General features: G+C 36.4%; 3 protein-coding genes and 1 pseudogene across 3 annotated transcripts in view; all 4 read left to right on the top strand.

Moving 5' to 3' along the window:
• Window positions 1–209: 209 nt before the first annotated feature.
• On the top strand, window positions 210–10,865 carry LOC132189313 (uncharacterized). Its single transcript, XM_059603993.1, has 21 exons — window positions 210–422; window positions 763–839; window positions 959–1,036; window positions 1,180–1,311; window positions 1,610–1,660; window positions 1,765–1,905; window positions 2,011–2,133; window positions 2,258–2,335; window positions 2,579–2,671; window positions 2,743–2,865; window positions 3,871–3,954; window positions 4,595–4,693; window positions 4,837–5,034; window positions 5,291–5,366; window positions 6,172–6,275; window positions 6,362–6,621; window positions 6,716–6,802; window positions 6,878–7,108; window positions 8,514–8,592; window positions 8,733–8,796; window positions 10,208–10,865. Exons 1-21 carry the CDS (start codon window positions 332–334, stop codon window positions 10,324–10,326), a joined length of 2,388 nt encoding a protein of 795 aa, XP_059459976.1. The 5' UTR covers window positions 210–331; the 3' UTR covers window positions 10,327–10,865.
• Window positions 10,866–12,976: 2,111 nt separating this feature from the next.
• Window positions 12,977–14,343, top strand: LOC132191084 (stemmadenine O-acetyltransferase-like; annotated as a pseudogene).
• Window positions 14,344–15,506: 1,163 nt separating this feature from the next.
• Window positions 15,507–16,865, top strand: LOC132191083 (stemmadenine O-acetyltransferase-like). The gene has a single exon (XM_059606098.1). It carries the CDS (start codon window positions 15,507–15,509, stop codon window positions 16,863–16,865), a length of 1,359 nt encoding a protein of 452 aa, XP_059462081.1.
• A 565-nt stretch (window positions 16,866–17,430) lies between these two features.
• Window positions 17,431–20,755, top strand: part of LOC132191082 (uncharacterized) — a 5,938-nt gene continuing 2,613 nt past the window's right edge. Inside the window, exons 1-8 of the mRNA XM_059606097.1 lie at window positions 17,431–17,500; window positions 17,682–17,689; window positions 17,834–18,031; window positions 18,289–18,362; window positions 19,174–19,270; window positions 19,361–19,629; window positions 19,724–19,810; window positions 19,886–20,116. Coding sequence (XP_059462080.1) covers window positions 17,431–17,500; window positions 17,682–17,689; window positions 17,834–18,031; window positions 18,289–18,362; window positions 19,174–19,270; window positions 19,361–19,629; window positions 19,724–19,810; window positions 19,886–20,116 — 1,034 coding nt within the window. The remainder of the gene's footprint in view (window positions 17,501–17,681; window positions 17,690–17,833; window positions 18,032–18,288; window positions 18,363–19,173; window positions 19,271–19,360; window positions 19,630–19,723; window positions 19,811–19,885; window positions 20,117–20,755) is intronic.

Genomic DNA, 20,755 nt, shown 5'->3' with positions numbered 1-20,755 from the left:
AAGTATTTTTAATTTTCTGAAATGCAATCTCAAACCGGTTAAGATTATGTACGTACTGATTTGTACTCTCTATATTTTGACCAAAAACATTATGTACAGTGATCGAGCCCTATTGGGTGGGTACAATAGTACTCTGAAGTCACGGATCCACTAGATTTAAAAAGCTATCCCAACACTTACAACTAACGATAACGTACTAAAACCCTTGCCGCTATTTTGCACGCTCTAACGGCGGATTAGGGTTTTTCACAAAATCCGAGCGATTTTCTTTCTCCGATGACTCGCTAGGGTTCCTCTGCAAGCAAGGCGTGGTGCGATTATTGCGGTCGCCATGGGAGGCTCCAGAGTGCAAGTCAATAAGGCCCACAAGTCCCGCTTCTCTTCCAAATCTTATCGTAACCTTCACAAAACCTCTTTCAAAGGTGTGCTTATTTTGATTTTGTTAAATTCTTATTTTCTGCTCTCCTCTTGGTCGATCGAAAACCCTAGGCACGGAAAAGAAAACGGAGTTTTGTTGCATTTTTTGTTTTTGTCCTCTAATATGGAAAACGCACTTTAATTGAGCTATATGGTTTCGTTAGGCAAATCTAAGAGGGAAAACTGGTTTTGTTCTCATGGATTTTGTTGACAACCAAACGAAGCACAGTTGATTCTTGGTTTTTATCGGGCTTTATCGACTTCAAGCTTCTGTCTCCTCATACCATATATTCCTATTATGTTTTCTTTTAAGTGTAATTTTGATATAAATCATTGTTGATTCAGATAAGAGCAGGATCACTAAATCAGAGCGCAATGTTGGCAAGGGAGCTAGGGCTGCTCGACTTCAGCATAATCGAATGGTAATCGATCTTCTAATTTTCACCTTCCTCACACACTCTCTCTCTCTCTCTCTCTCTCTCTCTCATGGCATATTTTTGTTACTTATATCGTTCATATTACATTTCTTGTAATTTTGTAGCTACGGGAGCAGAAACGGGCTGCCCTCTTGAAGGAGAAAAGGGCAACTAGTGGATTGACAAGCCCTCCCCGTGTGATCGTGAGTATTGACTATTGGGGATATGCCTAATTTTTGGAGATTATATGATTTGATCTATGTTTCCCTTATGTGCATTTGGGTACATGTTTAGGATATTCTTTTCTCGCAATTTTTTTTACTAGTCTAACAAATCTCAATTACAGGTTCTTTTTGGGCTTTCCGCTTCTGTAAATGTAGATTCACTTGCTGGGGATCTTCTGTCATTGTTAGCTAAAGAAGGTTCTGGTGCTGCATCCTCAACAGTTGCTTCTTCCGAGTATAAGCTGAGAACTACGGTAAGGACTGTGTTCAAGGCAATGTTTGAAGAAGGTTGCTTTATTGTTTTTATATGGAAACCAAGGTATTATTGATCAAGTATTGAAAACTTGTGGAACATGATTATATCATCTAATGACTATCTATTAATTTTAAATTTATAAATGAAAAAAAAAAATCATCTATTGTCTTTTAGAAGGAAGATAATTTGCGTGATTTATGTTAGCCTGGTGAAATTCTGTTAAAGGATTGAACTATTACTGCCATGACAGACTGAATTTCGAATTTGTGAATATCTAACAGAAGTTTATGTTCTAGGTATTGAAAGCACCTCATGGGGATTTGCTATCATGTATGGAAATGGCTAAGGTATGTCCAGCACCTGTGTTAACAACCCCCCACCTCTGGTTTTTTGAGTGCTTTAATTTATTTTTCCTCCCCTTTTTAACACGTGGATAATATTTGAATGGTAGGTAGCTGATCTGATTGCTTTTGTCGCCTCAGCGAGCTCTTCATCTGAAGGAAGCACTTCTTACGATATTGATTCATTTGGAAGTCAATGCCTTTCTGTGTTTAGGTCTCTTGGTTTGCCAAGCACTGTTGTGCTAATTCGTGTATGTTCTCATTGATGTTCTTTGAACGGTTATGAAAATTTGGGAAAGAAATTAGCTTTTCATGATTGGACATAAAAAATAGAAAGGCTTCTTTTTTGCGTGTAGGACCTACCTTCTGAGCTGAAAAGAAAGCACGATTCAAAGAAGATGTGTATGTCTAGTCTTGCTTCAGAATTTCCTGAGGACTGTAAGTTTTATCCTGCAGATACAAAGGATGAGTTGCACAAGGTAACTGTCTAGATTATTTATCTTGAGCTGCTTTATGGCACTGAAGTTTTAATAATATAAAAGATAGATGGCATCAAATTATGATGCAGATGATTTTGCTTATCTCCGTTACGTTATTTTGCAGTTTATGTGGCTTTTCAAGGAGCAGAGGCTCACAGTTCCTCATTGGAGAAATCTGCGGCCTTACATCATGGCTCAAATGGTGCTCACTTATTTCTATTATGGTTTCACTAAAATTGTGCTTCAGTTAGAGGTAGCATAAGTATGGAACAAGAAAGGGTAAATTTGTCTAAGATGTTTTAGTACATATGTGTTATAGAGGTGTAACCACATATCAATAGGAAAGGCAAGACAAATAACAAGCTAAGAAGGACTTTAAGTGCTCTGATTCATATGATGATATATACATTTTATGATGATTCTTTTGTTCATTGGTGCATTTTAGGTGGATATGGTGGTGGACAATTGTAATTCAGAGAAGTGTACCCTTCTCCTCACTGGTTACCTACGCGCTTGTAGCCTCTCAGTGAATCAACTGGTAACTAGTTCAGCCATGGGCTTTTCTCTGGTTACTCTTTTAGATGTGTTTCTTATTTTCCTTCAAACCAGGTTCATATTTCTGGTGCTGGAGATTACCAGTTGAGCAAAATTGAAATTCTTAAGGATCCATTTCCTCTAAATCCAAGAAAAGTGCAGGACCTCATGGACTCAGATGAAGTGCATGATGTGGAGGTATGACCATTCGCTTTAGATATTAGTGGATCAGATTAATGTAGTGAAAATGATCATGAGTTATCTTCTTAATCGCATGGTAAACTATGATGTTCATTATACTACTATTATATGATCTGGCTGGTTAGAGGTGAGGAAGGTACAGAATGGAGCAAGAGAATAAATTTTATCAATTTCTCTTGTCTTGGAAGAGCATAGAGGATAAAGAGATTGAATTATAAGCTTTTTTTTTTTTTGGGGAAATCATTCGTAGAAAATAACAACTTTTAGAGTTATTCTTATTGCTTATACCAAAATGAGATTGGTATAAATTTCTGTTTTCACTTTCTCAAGAAAGCCTCTATTTGAATTGTTTATTTTTGAAATGATCAATTCTTGCTCAATTCTGGCAGCAGGTCTGTCATTTAGTTGGTCTTGCTTCTAAGTGAAAAGTCAGATGATTCTGATTTAAGTCAAGCCCCCATGAGTTTAAAATTATAGATGATTCTGACCTATAAGCAGAGCCCCCAAGAGTTTTGAGTTTGCCAAGTATAGATTTATTTGGGGTTCAATCACAGTTAGCCATGTCGGAATAGTGATGTCGCCTTTTCATTTCAGTCATAAATGGAATATTATTATATGCTTCGCTTCACGAAAATGGGTCCTTAGAATACTGATATTCGAGTAGGAAAATTGATAATAAGAATGGTAGTGCCAGTGACTGAAAGTAATGTGATTCAAGATCAAATTTAAGTAGCTATAACAAAATCTCATATCGAGGAACCTGGAATTTTATGGATGCTATGCTGCATGTAGTTTCTTATTTTTTGATCAATTTAACTTTGAAAATATAGAAAGGATAAAATGTGCATGTTTGTCTTTGCAGTTGTGAATGTAATAAAATTTAGCCTGTCATGCATGTAACATTTTGATACGATTGACAACAGGCCCTCACTTTTGGCATTTTTTAACCTTTCTATCTGATCAATACACCTGCTTCTTTTTACTGTATTTGAACTATATCAGGCTGTTCGCACTTTGGCTGCTGATCCTTTGAAGCAGGAGCCTTTACTTGTTGAAAATGTTCCTGATCCTCTTGCTGGAGAACAGGTAACTTACATAAACTAGAAGTTGAACTGTTGAGTTTCTGAAGGTTTTGTCTCTCGAGAGTGTGTGTGACTACTTTCAGTTTGTTGCATCTCTTTTTGGTGGTCATGGTTGGAGGAACAGTTTATGGTACTATGTACTTGTACTTAAACCAAAGATGGATTATACAAGGTGGAGTCTTTTTAGAAGTTATGGGTTTATTGCTTCATGCCCCTATTAGTGGACTTCAAATCTAAAACTTGATTGAGATAACCATTGTAATACTCTTTGGTGTAGATTGTCTGCTTTTCATCTTTTCACATGGTAGCATAGTCAACTCTTTGTGACTATTAAAGTATCATGTTAAAATAACGTACGTAGATAGTGAATGAGTGGAAGTGAGCAAAACTAGAACAGCAGCATGGTTGTATAAAGGAGTTTTTGCAGCATCATAAAATTTATCCTAGTGAGAAGTAATAAACCACGCCATTATCCAATTTCAGGTTACTGTTCCTAGTTGTAATTGAAGTCTCCCCCCCCAACAACACGCACACACCAAAAAAAAGAATAATGTCAGTCAGATATGTTGGTTTCTCATTTTTGTGGGAATGACGAAACTTCCTTGGAACAATCACCACTCACAACCTGGTTCTTTTTTTGTCAGACATGGCCAACCGAGGCAGAAATGGCCGAGGCTGATAGAAATCAGAAACAAAAAAGGTTGAGAAAGAGGATTCTTCCTCCAGGGACATCAGAATACCAGGTATGCCTTTATTCTTGTCAATTCTTGTCAATGCCTTTATTTATTTATTTCATTTAAAATTCTTTAATATGTCTCTTTACCTTGTATGCCGTTCACGTAATTCTGATAGTAATGGACTCATGGGCTTTATTTATGTATTGCAGGCTGCTTGGATTGTGGATAATACAGATGAAGAGGATTCAGATAGTGATGATGAAGCTGATGATGGAATGGTATTGGATGAACAAGAGAGTGATTTTCCACATCAAAAGGGCAGTAAGAATTTTGACCTTGATGATGATCAAGCTTCCTTGAACTTGAAAGACTCTGATGAAGAAACTGATGTTCATTCAATGATGATGGTGAGTTTTAATACGTAATAGATGCATTGATTCATTTCCGTTGTTGGCGACACAGCCTATATTGACTTGGTTAACCACTTAAAGGTGTCAAGGTGCAAATTCCATGATGTTTCTATCTTCTCCAGCGATAAAAGTAAACAAAATTCTGTTTTTTTGACTAGAATCATGAGATTTTTGAAGCTGGCCTCTAGAATTTGTATGTCTTCATATAATGTAAATCTTTTTGTCAATATTATAATGTAAATCTGTGATGCAGGACGATGAGAAGTTGACAAGGGAACAGATACAGGACGAGATTCAAAAGATAAAAAATGCACATGCTGAAGATGAGGGTAATAATCTTTTCCCTGATTGTGTAGTGGTACTTCTTGAATCACCAGTGATTGGTTCACCTTATAGCCAGCAGAATGTACAGTAACTTGGGTGCAAATGCTTCAAGTGATTGAATTACTCTTGGAAAGTGAATCTGCCTACATATGTTCATTTTATTTCTCTGCCTCTTTTTTTTTTTTTTTTTGTAATTATGTACATTGGAAATTCAAGTGTTGTCTTTTGTTTGACCAATACCATACTTTTTGTTAAGTAATTGCAAATTCATTAAAAAGCACAAAGGCGCAACCCAAGTATACACCACCAATACCATACTCAAATTATTTTTTATTTTTTATTTTTTATTTTTATAAGTAATACTAAAGTGGATCTCAAAGTATGGCTTTTCTTAGGTAAGATTTTCTGTGCAGTAGGGGACCAGTTCATTTCTTTGGTGACTATTGAGGGAAAAGTGACTTGTTTTCATTTCTATCTTTTTGTTACTAATAGATGGGTCCTTGGTGATGTAAGCCTGAATCAGTAGCTTAGGTCATATAGCACAAGCCAGAAAAAGAAGGAAACACGAATGATCAGGCAAAACTAAAAGAAAAATAAATTAGGGATTTTGTAGGCCTGTATCAGTCACTTTTGACAAGCAGCAGATTAATGTGCACTCTTATGTACACATGTTGCTTACATGGTGTTGCACTTGGTTGAGATGAATGAGATATAGTATATTGGATCTTTGAAACAGAATTCTCTTGGAGATTAGCCTGTTCTAGTTGCTGATTTACATTTTTTCTTTAATGCTTTGTTGTTATCTTTCAGAAAATCCTGATGAAGTGGATACACCGTTAGATATTCCTGCTAGAAAACGATTTGCAAAGTATAGAGGCCTCAAGTCCTTTAGGACCTCCTCCTGGGACTCAAAAGTAACATTCTTCTTATTCTGCAATAGTAGTCTACATTGTCTCTGAATATCAAGAACTCTCCTAATATTTTGTTGAACGAATATCAGGAATCTCTCCCTCCAGAATATGCCAGAATTTTTGCATTTGATAATTTTGCAAGGACACAGAAACTTGTTCTTGCTAAAGCTTTAGATATGGAGCAAGAAAACAGGGATGACTGTATACCTGTTAGCTCATACGTAAGGCTGCATATAAAGGAAGTATCAAAAGGTGTTGCTTGCAAATTATGCTCGCTGGCGAAGACAATGCCTGTCATAGCGAGCGGTCTTTTTCAGCATGAGTCCAAGATGTCTGTCCTTCATTTCAGGTATATTTTGTTTTGCAGTCTCCATTCTCACTTTGCCAGTTGTGAATTAGTCGTCTAATTGATCATAGTCTCATGAATTGTCTATGTTTTGCAGCATAAAGAAGCATGATACATATAGTGCTCCTATTAAAGCAAAAGAAGAACTCGTGTTCCATGTTGGTTTTCGCCAATTTGTTGCTAGGTAGTGTTTTATAAGGCTTTTCACTGTAGGATCTATTAATCTTAAGTTCTGAGGTCATTTCCCATCACTTTGCAGGCCTATATTTTCTACTGACAACATTAATTCAGACAAGCACAAGATGGAGAGATTTCTCCATGCAGGGCGTTTTTCTGTGGCTTCTATTTATGCCCCAATTTCTTTTCCTCCGCTTCCCTTAATAGTCCTGAAGAGTGCTGAAGCTGCTGCTGCCCCTTCTGTTGCAGCTGTTGGTTCACTGAGAAGTATTGACCCAGACAGGATTATCCTTAAGAAGATCATTATAACTGGGTATGATTTATTCTTGGCTCTTTTTCGAGGTTACTAAGATCTTATCAGGCCTCCTCCCGTGAAACTACGGGCAAATACCACTGTTGCTACCATTAACTAGAGAAAGCAAAATAATTGACTGATTTTGTGTATATCTGGATTCTATGCCCAATGAAACTTAGATTTTTTTTGGAAAGTATTCAATCTTTTCTCTTTCTCCACAAGATGGAGTGTTTGAGTTATTGGCCCTTAGAGTGATATAGAATTGAAACCATGAGAGGATAGGGTTGAGTTAGATTGACTAGGGTTGTGGCAATGTGGCCAGAGAATGTGAACTTTGTGGTGTGGCTTGAGAATGTGAACGTGTACCCTTAAAATCTGTCAATGAGAAGAACAAAGTGAAAGGAGTGGGACTTGACCTGTTTGCTGTGGGGACTCGTCAACCTGTAATATTCATTATTCAGGTCTTTTTCTTAAATAATTTAATATAATTCTAGTACTTATGAAGAAAATATATGTGTGTAGTAAAGTTTCAAAAAGGACATCTATAATGACATAAAAAACTTTTAAGGTGGAAACCGATTAGGTAGTTAATTCATACCAACTGGGTTGATTTCTGCTTGTGAGGCATTAAATACTCACCTTTTCATTTGGGTTTGATTTGTATCAATCTGAAAACATCTTGGCTCCAATGCCACAAATGTGGGATTGGAATAGCAAGCTCTTGGTGTCATAGAACATCCTATAGTGAATCCTACCTGAAAATTCCCATGGACTTTGTTAATATATAAATTGTTTGTTATTCGTTGGAATTAAAACTTTATTGTCTTTTTACATTTTGGAGTTGATAAAGAAAACAGAAACTCCAGCCATTTAGTTTCTTTTATATATTTCAAGAATTCGCTTGCACATTTTTACTGTGTATCTTTATTTTCTGCCTTCAACCCATTGTACAATATCCAAATTCCTCTAATTTTTTCAAGAAAGTGCTATGAGAATAAAATTTACATTGGATTCATTCTCTAATTCTCTATGCCTCCCAACTTTTCTTCAATATCACTGAAGTTTTCTTTTTTCTGGTCTAAACTCTGTATAAGTGCATATTGCCAAAAATAAATTCATGATTAGATATGACTAACGTTTGCAGGAGACAATGACAAATTTCTCAGTAGTGTGATTAATAGAACTTACGTGCTCCAAATCCTGGTTTGGACATTATTGTTTAGATGATGTGGCAATACTTTTTTTTATATTGGATGCTCTTGATCTCTATATACATGCTATATAAATGCTGTAACTTTGACAAATTTTTATTGAAGCTGATATTATATACCTAATACCTATGAAAAGTTAGGTAGACAAGATACAAATTTAACGATTTTTGGTTACTCTTCTTAGCTTAAAGCTTAAGCTTTTCCTGATGCAGTTACCCACAAAGAGTGTCAAAATTAAAAGCCATGGTGAGATACATGTTTCATAGCCCCGAGGATGTGAGATGGTTTAAGGTAAGAGAATCTCTTTGCTAATCTTGAATATTTTCAGTAATTTTTTTTTTTTTTTTTTTTTTTTTTTGAGGAAGAGGTTTTGGAGTGTTATACTACATTTCTCATGAATGGATACTTGATACTGGTGGTGGTTATTGCAGCCTGTGGAAGTGTGGACCAAATGTGGTCGCCGTGGTCGCATTAAAGAACCTGTTGGTACACATGGTATGGTGCTTATTCTGACATGTTATATCTTTTGAAAGGAATCTGGTATTTTTTTTCATCCCAAAGTGATGAGGTTGATAATAATGCAGATTTAAGGCTGCTGTTTAATGTGTCCTCCATGCTTTTGACGTGGTTTTGTTTGGATCTATATTAAAATGTTGTGTCATCCTTAATATTATATGGTACCATAACCAATTATGATGATATGAAATCTGACACCTGCCTAGCATTAGGAAGAATATTTGGCATCTAGCCAGAAAAATACAGTTTGTGTGTAGCGTTGATGAAGCTATTGTTCAAATAATATTAGAATTTTCATCTAAAGGAAAAGAAGAGCCAGAGACTAAAAAGGAAATTGTTCAAATTTTGTTAGGCATCTGTGTTGGGAAAATAAATAGCAGTTAGATGTACTTTATAAAGCCTTGTGGTTATTATTCATTGTTCGATTAATTACCTATCAAAAAATTTATCCATTGCTCGATTAATTATCCAAAAAAGCAGGTTATGAGGACTGTCAACGTTTTAATTGCTCATTGTATGCTAAGATCCTTATGAATTGCTGCCACTATGGCATCCAAGTTTTGTTGCTGCCGCAGCGGGTGACTCTAAATAGCTCATCATTTAGCTTGATTCAAAAACCGCCGATCTGACTGTCTTTGTTTTGGCTTTTGGGTCAAGAAGATTTGGACTGGGCCAAATTTTTGACCTATTTCAGTTTTTTTAAAATGTTTTTGTTGATCACTGTATTGACTTTATTGAAGTGTTTGTTGGGGTCTCCCACCCCCTCTTGTTGTACTTTTGTTAGTTTTAATTCAATTTGATCTTACCCTTTTTTTAAATAAAGAAAATCCTTATGAATGCCTTGAATTCAAGCACTGTATTGACTTTATTTTAGTGTTTGTTGGGGTCTCCCACCCCCTCTTGTTGTACTATTGTTAGTTTATTTCAATTTGATCTTACCCTTTTTTTTAAATAAAGAAATCCTTATGAATGCCTTGAGTTCAAGGGGCATGCTTTGATGCAGGAGAAAAGTCAGATTACATTTGTTAATACATATATTATTGTATTTTATCATGATGGATTGACCATTAGAGAAAATGGTAGCAATTTCATGGTTATTAATCAATGATAGAAAATTAATGGTCAATCACTAGAATCCTTGAAGCAATTATGTTACTTTTTTATTTTTATTTATTACTTTCTTTAATGGACGATCAGGATGTGGATTTGAACCTTTGTCCTAATTAGAATGCAATGGAGCTGTTCAATATTCTTGGAATGCCCAAACAAGCCTGATATGTGAAACCTTTAATTGGAGGGGACCCTAAAGCTCATCATTATTGAAATTTGGGTCACCTTTTCGCTGCATTTATTTTGTAATTAAACGGTATTCTCTTCCTTGTTTGCTCAGGGGCGATGAAGTGTGTTTTAAATGGGGTCCTTCAGCAGCATGACACTGTGTGCATGAGCTTGTATAAGCGTGCATATCCAAAGTGGCCAGACTTTCACTTCCCTATTCTTGATGCTTGATCGACCGTGGCTGGTGCTCAATTCTGTACGGTTGATTCTGGAATATGGAAGAAAGCCATACTTCTGATGGGAATGAAGCTCTGGTCCAGATTGTCAATACCAATTTCATGTTTGCTTGTAAGCTGCATGCAGTTGAGTGACATTGGTTCTTTTTTGGGGTGTTACATGGGGTTCATTGTACCTGCTCCTGTATTTTCTTTTTCCCCGTCAATATATATTTTTTGAAATGGTAGACAACTGAAAATCTATGTCAATAGGCAGAGAGGGAAGAACCGCCCACCCCTCCGCAGGTGGTGGTTAGTTTTTGCTGCCTCTTGTTTGGTTGTCTTATTTTTGAGTAAGTCTTATGCAGTATGTCATTCTTTTGGATGTTCTAGGAAATATGCGTTTCTTCCGGTGATTCATATTTGTATCTTGTATTATGTAATTTACGAGCCATTAAGGAGGATGTGTAATAGATTGGTGCAAGAATAGTAGGAAAAATGTAGACTACATTTTACTTCGTTGTTAGGGCCCTATGGAATATGGCCTTCGGTTTTTGTGCGTTATAGTGGGTTATGCCTCCTTGTAGTGTTTGGCTGGTTGGGAATGGTTTGGGTGTACTGGTAAATAGTGTATTGGTGCATATGCGAGAAACGTGTGCACCAATGATTTTGTCAATGTAGCCAAATATCGCTGCTTGTGTGGTAGCTACATTCCATATTATGGGTTGCCTAGCATAATAGCAGTTGTCATCTTTCTGAGGTGAAAGAAAGCATATGGCATATATATGGTGGTGTTCATATGTTGTGCAACAGAAATTACTCCAATGGTAATTACCATTGTACGTAATTGCAATGTAAAACAACATCAGATCCATCTGGACTGACAGCAAGTGAAATTTAAAATAATATAAATTCAGCTTCTTCTATTTTGGGTTTAATTTAAAGAGAAAAGAAAATGCAAAATTAGTCTATGTGATTGTACCGATTTGCATTAAGTTCCATAAATATAACATTGAATTTTGACTTGAGGATTAACATTGCAAACTTCTAGAAGATGGTAAGCCTAAATTATTACTTTTTAAAGTTTAAAGATGTAATTGAATAAGTGATGAACTATAAAAGGTGATAATCGATGTCATTACAAATATTAAAATAAGAAGTCTTCCTTTTGGATCCGCCGGGTGCCCAACAAAATTTTTGGAGGCCAAAAAAGTAATTAAAAAGACTTGATAAGTTGATTAGTACAATTTCAAGATTAAAATATCCGCGGGATGCCAAACAATATTAAGAAAGACTTGCCGAGTCAATTAATCTAATTAATCTGTTTGATCAATTCAAAAAATAAAAAAATAAAAAATAAAAAATATTTTTGACCACTCACTTGATAGCATAAGTTATCGATGTCATCGTAATAATTGACAGAAAAAGTCCTTTTCCCTCTAGACGCCCAACAAGTCTTGACTCTTCAGGAGGCCAAAAGATATTATGAAAGACTTGCTAATCTCTATCTCCCTTTTTTATTTTTTTTTAGTATAATCTTTGAGACCAAAATACAAAATTTCGTGTCTTTGACGCTTGGTTTGAGGTGAGAAATCCGAGGGGATGCCAACAAAAATATTTTGAAAGATTTGCTAAGTCGATTTATATTTTTGGCAAGCCAATTGATATTTTATCCTCTCTCGTAGAACTACATAAAAAATAAAAAAATAATAAGAACAATAAATTTTAAATAAAATATTAAAAATTGATAGTTAAAACGCTGAGTCGGATATAAGTACTTTAAAAAAGTTGATAGTTAAAATAGAAAAAAGTGGTATTTTGACTAAATTTAGCTAAAATTTTCTGAGCAGGATGTGAATGCTCTTAGAGTTTTAAGCCACTTTTTATGCTTACGATCATCGGCTTTGATCATGCCACTTAGCATTTAATTAGGACATTGCACAATGATCGATCCGATCGAACACTTTGTCGCTTCTCTTCAATAGCGATATATACCGTAACGACCATAGCGAGTAAATAAGAATGTTTCTTCCTAACTCACATGTATTTCTAGATGATTGTTATGTTTATCATTTTGTAAGACTAGTATGGACCACATTTACAATCATTTAATATATTTTAGGATGAAGAAAACAAAAATCCACGTGCTTTTGAAAGTCGTTGAATTCAAATTAAACAATTTTGTTTTTCAACTCCTTAATTTTCGGTTGGCAACGATAATTAAGATTGGACAAAGGTGATCGAAAAGGTCTTCAAATACCTATTAGAATAGGGATTAACACGTCTTCAGGCCACCATCAACCCGGAAGATTGATACTATGCATGATAGATAGATTAATACACATTTTTTTTTTTTTTTCCAGTCCAGATGAAAGTCTAGGGTTCACACCCATGCTTATTGAGAACTTGGAAGTTTTGAGAAAATTTTAATCATATCACTAATTGTATAAAAATAAACAAATATTTTGAGGATATATTTACTTCATCACAATTACGATATGGTCGGTCGAATTGGAGTATGTTAAATTTGGCCAGTGGGTTTTGAAGGTTATGCTTGTCATTGAATCCTCATAACTCGTTATATATAACTGAGGTTACTTGCCCCCCTTGAGAAAAACTTGCTCTTTTTGGCCACAGTGATTGAGCTCCCTAAATCTCCAGCTGAAATGGAGGTGGAAATTATTTCCAAAGAGTGCATCAAACCCTTTCTCCAACACCCCCTAACCTGAGAACCCACAAGCTCTCCATCTTGGATCAATTCTTTCCTACCACCTATGTTCCCATAATCCTTTTCTATCCCATGAATCAAAGCACAGGCCATTCTGTTGCTGATATCGTCTCTCAAAGATCACAACTGCTAAAGCAATCCCTATCAGAAACCTTAACTCGCTTTTACCCATTTGCTGGAAAAGTCAAAGACAACCTCTCCATCGATTGTAATGACGAGGGGGTTTACTATGTGGAGGCCCACGTACACTGTCATCTTGTTGAACGCCTCGATCAACCAAACCCTGCATTATTCTACCAACATGTTCCTCAAACGGCCTTTTGGAAAGACCTCACTGCGGGAGATTATGTTGCTATGATACAAGTGAGCACCTACGCATGTGGTGGTATTGCCCATTGGTGTCCTTATTTCCCACATGATCGCTGATGGAACTGCCATGAGTGTCTTTCTCAAAGGTTGGGCTACCACGGCTTACAACAATACCCGTGAAGCTATATGTCCTAATTTTGATGCTCCATCCATTTTCATACAAAACGATGGATATAGTAGAGAAGGGACTTATACTAGTTTGTTCTATCCCTTCTTCAAATCAGGCAGGTGTGTTTCAAGGAGAATTGTGTTTGATGCTTCGGCCATTGCATCCCTTAAGGCAAAAGCAACAAGCCCAAGCATACAAAACCCAACAAGAGTTGAGGTTGTCTCGGCCCTCCTATGGAAATGCATCATGGCTGCTTTCAAGGCCACGTCTGATATCCATATTCCAACTTTTATTGTCCATGCTGAGAATTTTGGCCCAAGAGCAATTTATCCACCGTTAGCAGAATTTTCTATGGGAAATTTATTTTGGATAGCATGCGCATCATGCACGGCTGAGGAGGAGATATAGTTGTCTGACACGGTCTGTAAGCTGAGAAAAGCAATGACAAAAATCGATGGTGATTTTGTGAAAAGCCTTCAAGGTGATGGAGGGTTTGTGAAGCATTGTGAGCTTTTGAAAGCAAAGGTTGGGGAATGCTCAAGTGCAACAAGTTCTAATGGATTAATGAATTACATTGCGTTTACCAGTTGGTGCAACTTTGGTCACCGTGACATCGATTTCGGATGGGGAAAACCGATGTGGGTATGTTCGATTAGTTCAAGCGGGGATTTTGAGGGCGTGTTTGCAAATATGGTGATGCTAATGGACACTATATCCGGCAATGGATAGAAGCGTGAGTGTTGTTTGATAAAGAAGATATGGATGCATTAGGGCAGGACAAGGAACTCCTTGCTTTCGCTTCCTTGGATCCTAGTCCCTTAAACTAGAAAATAATTGGTATTTTCCAACCATGAATGTCGTTGTCCACGATGGATGTAGGCTTGATCATGTTTACCAACAAATCTGTTCAAGTGTTGCCTAAATGTTTAATTAGCCATTTTCCTATATATATATATATATATGCGCCTAGCTATGATAGATAGACGCTATCAAAGTGGCTACCGCATGCATGCATATTTCTTTGTGTATGGCTTGGAGGAAAATGCAAAATCACTTTTAGTGATTTTGTATAGTTGTAATAATTATTAGTTATTACCAATTTATAAGCTCCGTATGGTTTTAAAATGTTTTGAGAGCTAAATATGATATCAAGAATAGGGAAGAGTGACAGTCATGCTGCTGAAGGACCCCATTTAAAACACACTTCATCACCCCGAATCCAAAAATGAAGAGAAATTTCAAAAAATGCAGCAAAAAGGTGGCCTAAATTTCAATAATGATGAGCTTTAGGTTCCCCTCCAATTAAAGGTTTCAAATATCAGGTTTGTTTGGCCTTTGCTCCATTGCATTCTATGTAGGACGAAGGTGTTAACCTATCATATCAGATTGATAAGAATGCCAACGTACAGTACTGCAAACATCACCATCTGTTCTATTGATAAAGATTAATTGGTCAAGCAACTCAAGTCTAATTATGATTGATATTTATCTCCCCGATTGTCTTTGATTATTATAATTATAATAGGTTCATTTATATTCCTCTGTATATATATAAGTTCTTATCTTCTTATTATCATTTAACTGTGAAAATTATATTTTACTATATTTTACTAATTAAAGGTTCAAATCCACCTCCAGATTGTAACATAATTGCCATGATTTTACTACCATTTTCTCTTATGGCCATATCCACAATGATAAAATACAATAACATACACATTAACCGAATATGGAAACAAGTAGCGCCAATCCATCAAACATGCGCCATTCACACCATCTACCACAAATGATTCAATGCACAGACTCTCATTTATGTAATTAAATTCCCAAAGCGAACGACGTAGTTTGTGTATAAATTGAACATCGGATTGTACAGAGAAAATAATAGAGTAAAAGTAGAATCTACATACGCTGCTTGTGGAAAGCTTGCTACTTTTTGGCGACAGTGAGCTGAATGCATGCCTAGATCTGCTTGAAAAGAAAGCTGAAAATGGAGGTCAAAATTATTTCCAAAGAGTGCATTAAACCCTCTTCTCCAACGCCCCCTAATCTGAAAACCCACAGGCTCTCCCTCTTGGACCAATTCAGTTCTTTCGGCTATATTCCTGTCATCTTCTTCTATCCCATGAACCAAAGCATAAGCAATAATGCTGCAGTTGATCATATTGTCTCTCAAAGATCACATTCGCTAAAGCAATCCTTATCAGAAATCCTAACTCGCTTTTACCCATTTGCTGGCAAAATCAAAGATCATCTCTCCATTGATTGTAATGACGAGGGGGTGTTTTATTTAGAGGCTTATCTAAATTGTCATCTTGTTGATTGCCTCCGCCAGCCTAATATCGCATCCTTCGAAAAATTTCTTCCCCGAGAATCATGGAAAGGGCCAACTGAGGGAGACCACGTAGCTATGATAAAAGTGACCACCTTTGCATGCGGCGGCATTGCCATTGGTGTCCTTGTTTCCCACATGATCGCTGATGGAATTTCCTTGAGTGTCTTTCTCAAAGATTGGGCAGCCACTGCTCGGAAGGCATCTGAAAAAGTTGTATGTCCTAATTTTGACGCCTCATCGATTTTCATACAAAACGGTGCGTATTCTAGAGAAGCCATTATGACGGCTTTGTCCAAGCCCTGCAAATCGGGCAGGTGTATAGTAAGGAGAATTGTGTTTGATGCCTCAGCCATTGCATCACTTAAAGCCAACGCAACCAGATCAAGCGTGCAAAACCCGACAAGAGTTGAGGTTGTGTCGGCATTCCTATGGAAATGCACCATGACTGCCTTCAAGGCCACTTCTGGTATTCAAAGGCCAACCTTTATTACCCATGCAGTGAATTTGCGCCGCAGAGCAAATCCGCCATTCACGGAATCTTCCATAGGAAATATACTTTGGGGAACAGGCGAGTTATGCACAGCCGATGAGATAGATTTAATTTGCATGGTCAGCAAGCTTAGAGAAGCAATAACGAAAGTCAACGTTGATTTTGTTAAAAACCTACAAGGTGATGGAGGGTTTTTCAAGCTGTGGGAACTTGTGAAAGCAAGGACTGGAGCAGTCTCAAGCATGGCATTTTCTTGTGGAATGGATTACATTGGGTTTACCAGTTGGTGTAACTTTGGTGTCTATGACATTGATTTTGGGTGGGAAAAGCCAATGTGGGTAAGCCTTGTAGGTGCAACTGGCGATTCGGAAACGGTGTTCCGAAGTAGGATATATCTAATGGATACAAGATCCGGCAACGGAATAGAAGCATGGGTTTTGTTAGACAAAGAAGATATGACTATGTTAGCGCAAGACCAGGAACTTCTTGCTTTCGCTTCTTTGGATCCTAGTCCCATAGAATAGAAAATTGTATTTCTTACCTGTGAAGATCATTGTACTATACTATGTAGTACGTGGCATGATCATGGCTTTTTTTTTCTTTCTTTCTTTCTATTCTCCGTTTAGGCTTGATCATGTTTATCAACAAATAAATACCATTCTCCTTGTTAGATCATGGAAGACAACAAATAAATAACACAGGATATTTTAATATTTTTTACTTCGAAAATCACAAGGTAAAAGTACTAAACCATGCACTAGACTCTGTCCTTGTCCCATTGGCCATGCAATTTTTATTTGGTGTTATGTATACGAATTAGGATTCTCTTTATTTCAAATGAACTAGATTATATTCAGTTAGTGGAGATATTTTTATTCCCTAAAAAAGTGAAATGATAAAAATACCCATCCACTATAACTAACTGAATATTATCTAGCTCATTTAAAATGGAGAGGATTCTAATAGGCCATTTTCCTCTTCTTATTTTCAGTCCTTGGTTGTTACTCTTATTATGGACGTGTGACTCCAGCTGTTGCTTTTTTGTATACAAATTCAATTTAATTTTGGAAACAAAAGGACAAAAATAAAATGGCTTTCGAGTTCTCAGCTCAATGTATGTCTGCGCGCGAGGGCACCACTACCACTAGTGCCAACTGTAGTATTTCAATGAGTGATTTCCTCAATAAAAATTTGAATATTTAAATTAATTAATGTTATTTAGTAGACTATTATATAATTGTCATACATTTAAAAATAACATTAATTTAAACGGAGTGGTTGGCAATAACATCGTTTGCATGATTAATTTATTTGTTCTTTTTAATCTTAATTGTCTTCAGAATACCAGGTATGCCTTTATTCTTGTCAATTCTTGTCAATGCCTTTATTTATTTATTTTCATTTAAAATTCTTTAATATATCTCTTTACCTTGTATGCCGTTCACGTAATTCTGATAGTAATGGACTCATGGGCTTTATTTATGTACTGCAGGTTGCTTGGATTGTGGATAATACAGATGAAGAGGATTCAGATAGTGATGATGAAGGTGATGATGGAATGGTATTGGATGAACAAGAGAGTGATTTTCTACATCAAAAGGGCAGTAAGAATTTTGACCTTGATGATGATCAAGCTTCCTTGAACTTGAAAGACTCTGATGAAGAAACCGATGTTCATTCAATGATGATGGTGAGTTTTAATACGCAATAGATGCATTGATTCATTTCCGTTGTTGGGGACACAGCCTATATTGACTTGGTTAACCACTTAAAGGTGTCAAGGTGCAAATTCCATGCTGTTTCTATCTTCTCCAGCGATAAAAGTAAACAAAATTCTGTTTTTTTACTAGAATCATGAGACCTTTGAAGCTGGGTTCTAGAATTTGTATCTGTCTTCATATAATGTAAATCTTTTTGTCAATATTATAATGTAAATCTGTGATGCAGGACGATGAGAAGTTGACAAGGGAGCAGATACAGGGTGAGATTCAAAATATAAAAAATGCACATGCTGAAGATGAGGGGGTAATAATCTTTTCCCTGATTGTGTAGTGGTACTTCTTGAATCAGCAGTGATTAGTTGTCACCTTATAGCCAGAACAATGTACAGTAACTTGGGTGCAAATGCTTCAAGTGATTGAATTACTCTTAAAGTGAATCTGCCTACTTATGTTCATTTTATTTCTCTGCTTTTTTATTTTTTTTTAATTATGTACGTTGTAAAGGATGTTCTAGGAAATTTATGTTATCTTTTGTTCGACCAATACCATACTTTTTGTTAAGTAATTACAAATTCATTAAAAAGCACAAAGGCGCAACCCAAGTATACACCACCAATACCATACTCAAATTATTTTTTATTTTTTATTTTTATAAGTAATACTAAAGTGGATCTCAAAGTATGGCTTTTCTTAGGTAAGATTTTTCTGTGCAGTAGGGGACCAGTTCATTTCTTTGGTGACCATCGAGGGAAAAGTGACTTGTTTTCATTTCTATCTTTTTGTTACTAATAGATGGGTCCTTGGTGATGTAAGCCTGAATCAGTAGCTTAGGTCCATATAGCAGAAGCGAGAAAAAGAAGGAAACACGAATGATCAGGCAAAACTAAAAGAAAAATAAATTAGGGATTTTTTAGGCCTGTATCAGTCACTTTTGACAAGCAGCAGATTAATGCACACTCTTATATGAACACATGTTGCTTACATGGTGTTGCACTTGCTCGAGATGAATGAGATATAGTATATTGGATCTTTGAAACAGAATTTTCTTGGAGATTAGCCTGTTCTAGTTGCTGATATACATTTTTTCTTTCATGCTTTCTTGTTATCCTTCAGAAAATCCTGATGAAGTGGATACACCGTTAGATATTTCTGCTAGAAAACGATTTGCAAAGTATAGAGGCCTCAAGTCCTTTAGGACCTCCTCTTGGCAGGGACTCAAAAGTAACATTCTTCTTATTCTGCAATGGTGGTCTACATTGTCTCTGAATATCAAGAACTCTCCTAATATTTTCTTGAACGAATATCAGGAATCTCTCCCTCCGGAATATGCCAGAATTTTTGCATTTGATAATTTTCCAAGGACACAGAAACTTGTTCTTGCTAAAGCTTTAGATATGCAGCAAGAAAACTGGGATGACTGTGTACCTGTTGGCTCATACGTAAGGCTGCATATAAAGGAAGTATCAAACGGTGTTGCTTGCAAATTATGCTCGCTGGCGAAGACAATGCCTGTCATAGCGAGCGGTCTTTTTCAGCATGAGTCCAAGATGTCTGTCCTTCATTTCAGGTATATTTTGTTTTGCAGTCTCCATTCTCACTTTGCCAGTTGTGAATTAGTCGTCTAATTGATCATAGTCTCATGAATTGTCTATGTTTTGCAGCATAAAGAAGCATGATACATATAGTGCTCCTATTAAAGCAAAAGAAGAACTCGTGTTCCATGTTGGTTTTCGCCAATTTGTTGCTAGGTAGTGTTTTATAAGGGTGTTCACTGTAGGATCTATTAATCTTAAGTTCTGAGGTCATTTCCCATCACTTTGCAGGCCTATATTTTCTACTGACAACATTAATTCAGACAAGCACAAGATGGAGAGGTTTCTCCATGCAGGGCGTTTTTCTGTGGCTTCTATTTATGCCCCAATTTCTTTTCCTCCGCTTCCCTTGATAGTCCTGAAGAGTGCTGAAGCTGCTGCTGCCCCTTCTGTTGCAGCTTTTGGTTCACTGAGAAGTATTGACCTAGACAGGATTATCCTTAAGAAGAACATTATAACTGGGTATGGTTTATTCTTGGCTCTTTTTCGAGGTTACTAAGATCTTATCAGGCCTTCTCCCGTGAAACTACAGGCAAATACCACAGTTGCTACCATTAACTAGAGAAAGCAAAATAATTGACTGATTTTGTGTATATCTGGATTCTATGCCCAATGAAACTTAGAATTTTTTTGGAAAGTATTCAATCTTTTCTCTTTCTCCACAAGATGGAGTGTTTGAGTTATTGGCCCTTAGAGTGATATAGAATTGAAACTATGAGAGGATAGGGTTGAGTTAGATTGACTAGGGTTGTGGCCGGAGAACGTAAACTTTGTGGTGTGGTTTGAGAATGTGAACGTGTACCCGTAAAATCTGTCAATGAGAAGAACAAAGTGAAAGGAGTGGAACTTGACCTGTTTGCTGTGGGGACTCGTCAACCTGTAATATTCATTATTCAGGTCTTTTTCTTAAATAATTTAATATAATTCTAGTACTTGTAAAGAAAATATATGTGTGTAGTAAAGTTTCAAAAAGGACATTTATAATGACATAAAAAGCTTTTAAGATGGAAACTGATTAGGTAGTTAATTCATACCAACTGGGTTGATTTCTGCTTGTGAGGCATTAAATACTCACCTTTTCAATTGGGTTTGATTTGTATC

Source organism: Corylus avellana, chromosome ca8 (genome assembly GCF_901000735.1).
Source record: "Corylus avellana chromosome ca8, CavTom2PMs-1.0".
In the NCBI taxonomy this organism is placed as follows: Eukaryota; Viridiplantae; Streptophyta; class Magnoliopsida; order Fagales; family Betulaceae; genus Corylus; species Corylus avellana.
Note: the sequence above shows the minus strand (reverse complement) of the source record. Positions and strands in the feature narration are given on the sequence as shown.

Bases quoted from the DNA above. Each gene is read 5' to 3' on its own strand.
- LOC132189313 (XM_059603993.1), top strand. From the start codon at position 332: ATGGGAGGCTCCAGAGTGCAAGTCAATAAGGCCCACAAGTCCCGCTTC. The intron at 5,035-5,290 runs GTGAGTTTTAAT...TCTGTGATGCAG, and splicing joins ATGTTCATTCAATGATGATG to GACGATGAGAAGTTGACAAG. The intron at 6,803-6,877 runs GTAGTGTTTTAT...ATCACTTTGCAG, and splicing joins TTTCGCCAATTTGTTGCTAG to GCCTATATTTTCTACTGACA.
- LOC132191083 (XM_059606098.1), top strand. From the start codon at position 15,507: ATGGAGGTCAAAATTATTTCCAAAGAGTGCATTAAACCCTCTTCTCCA.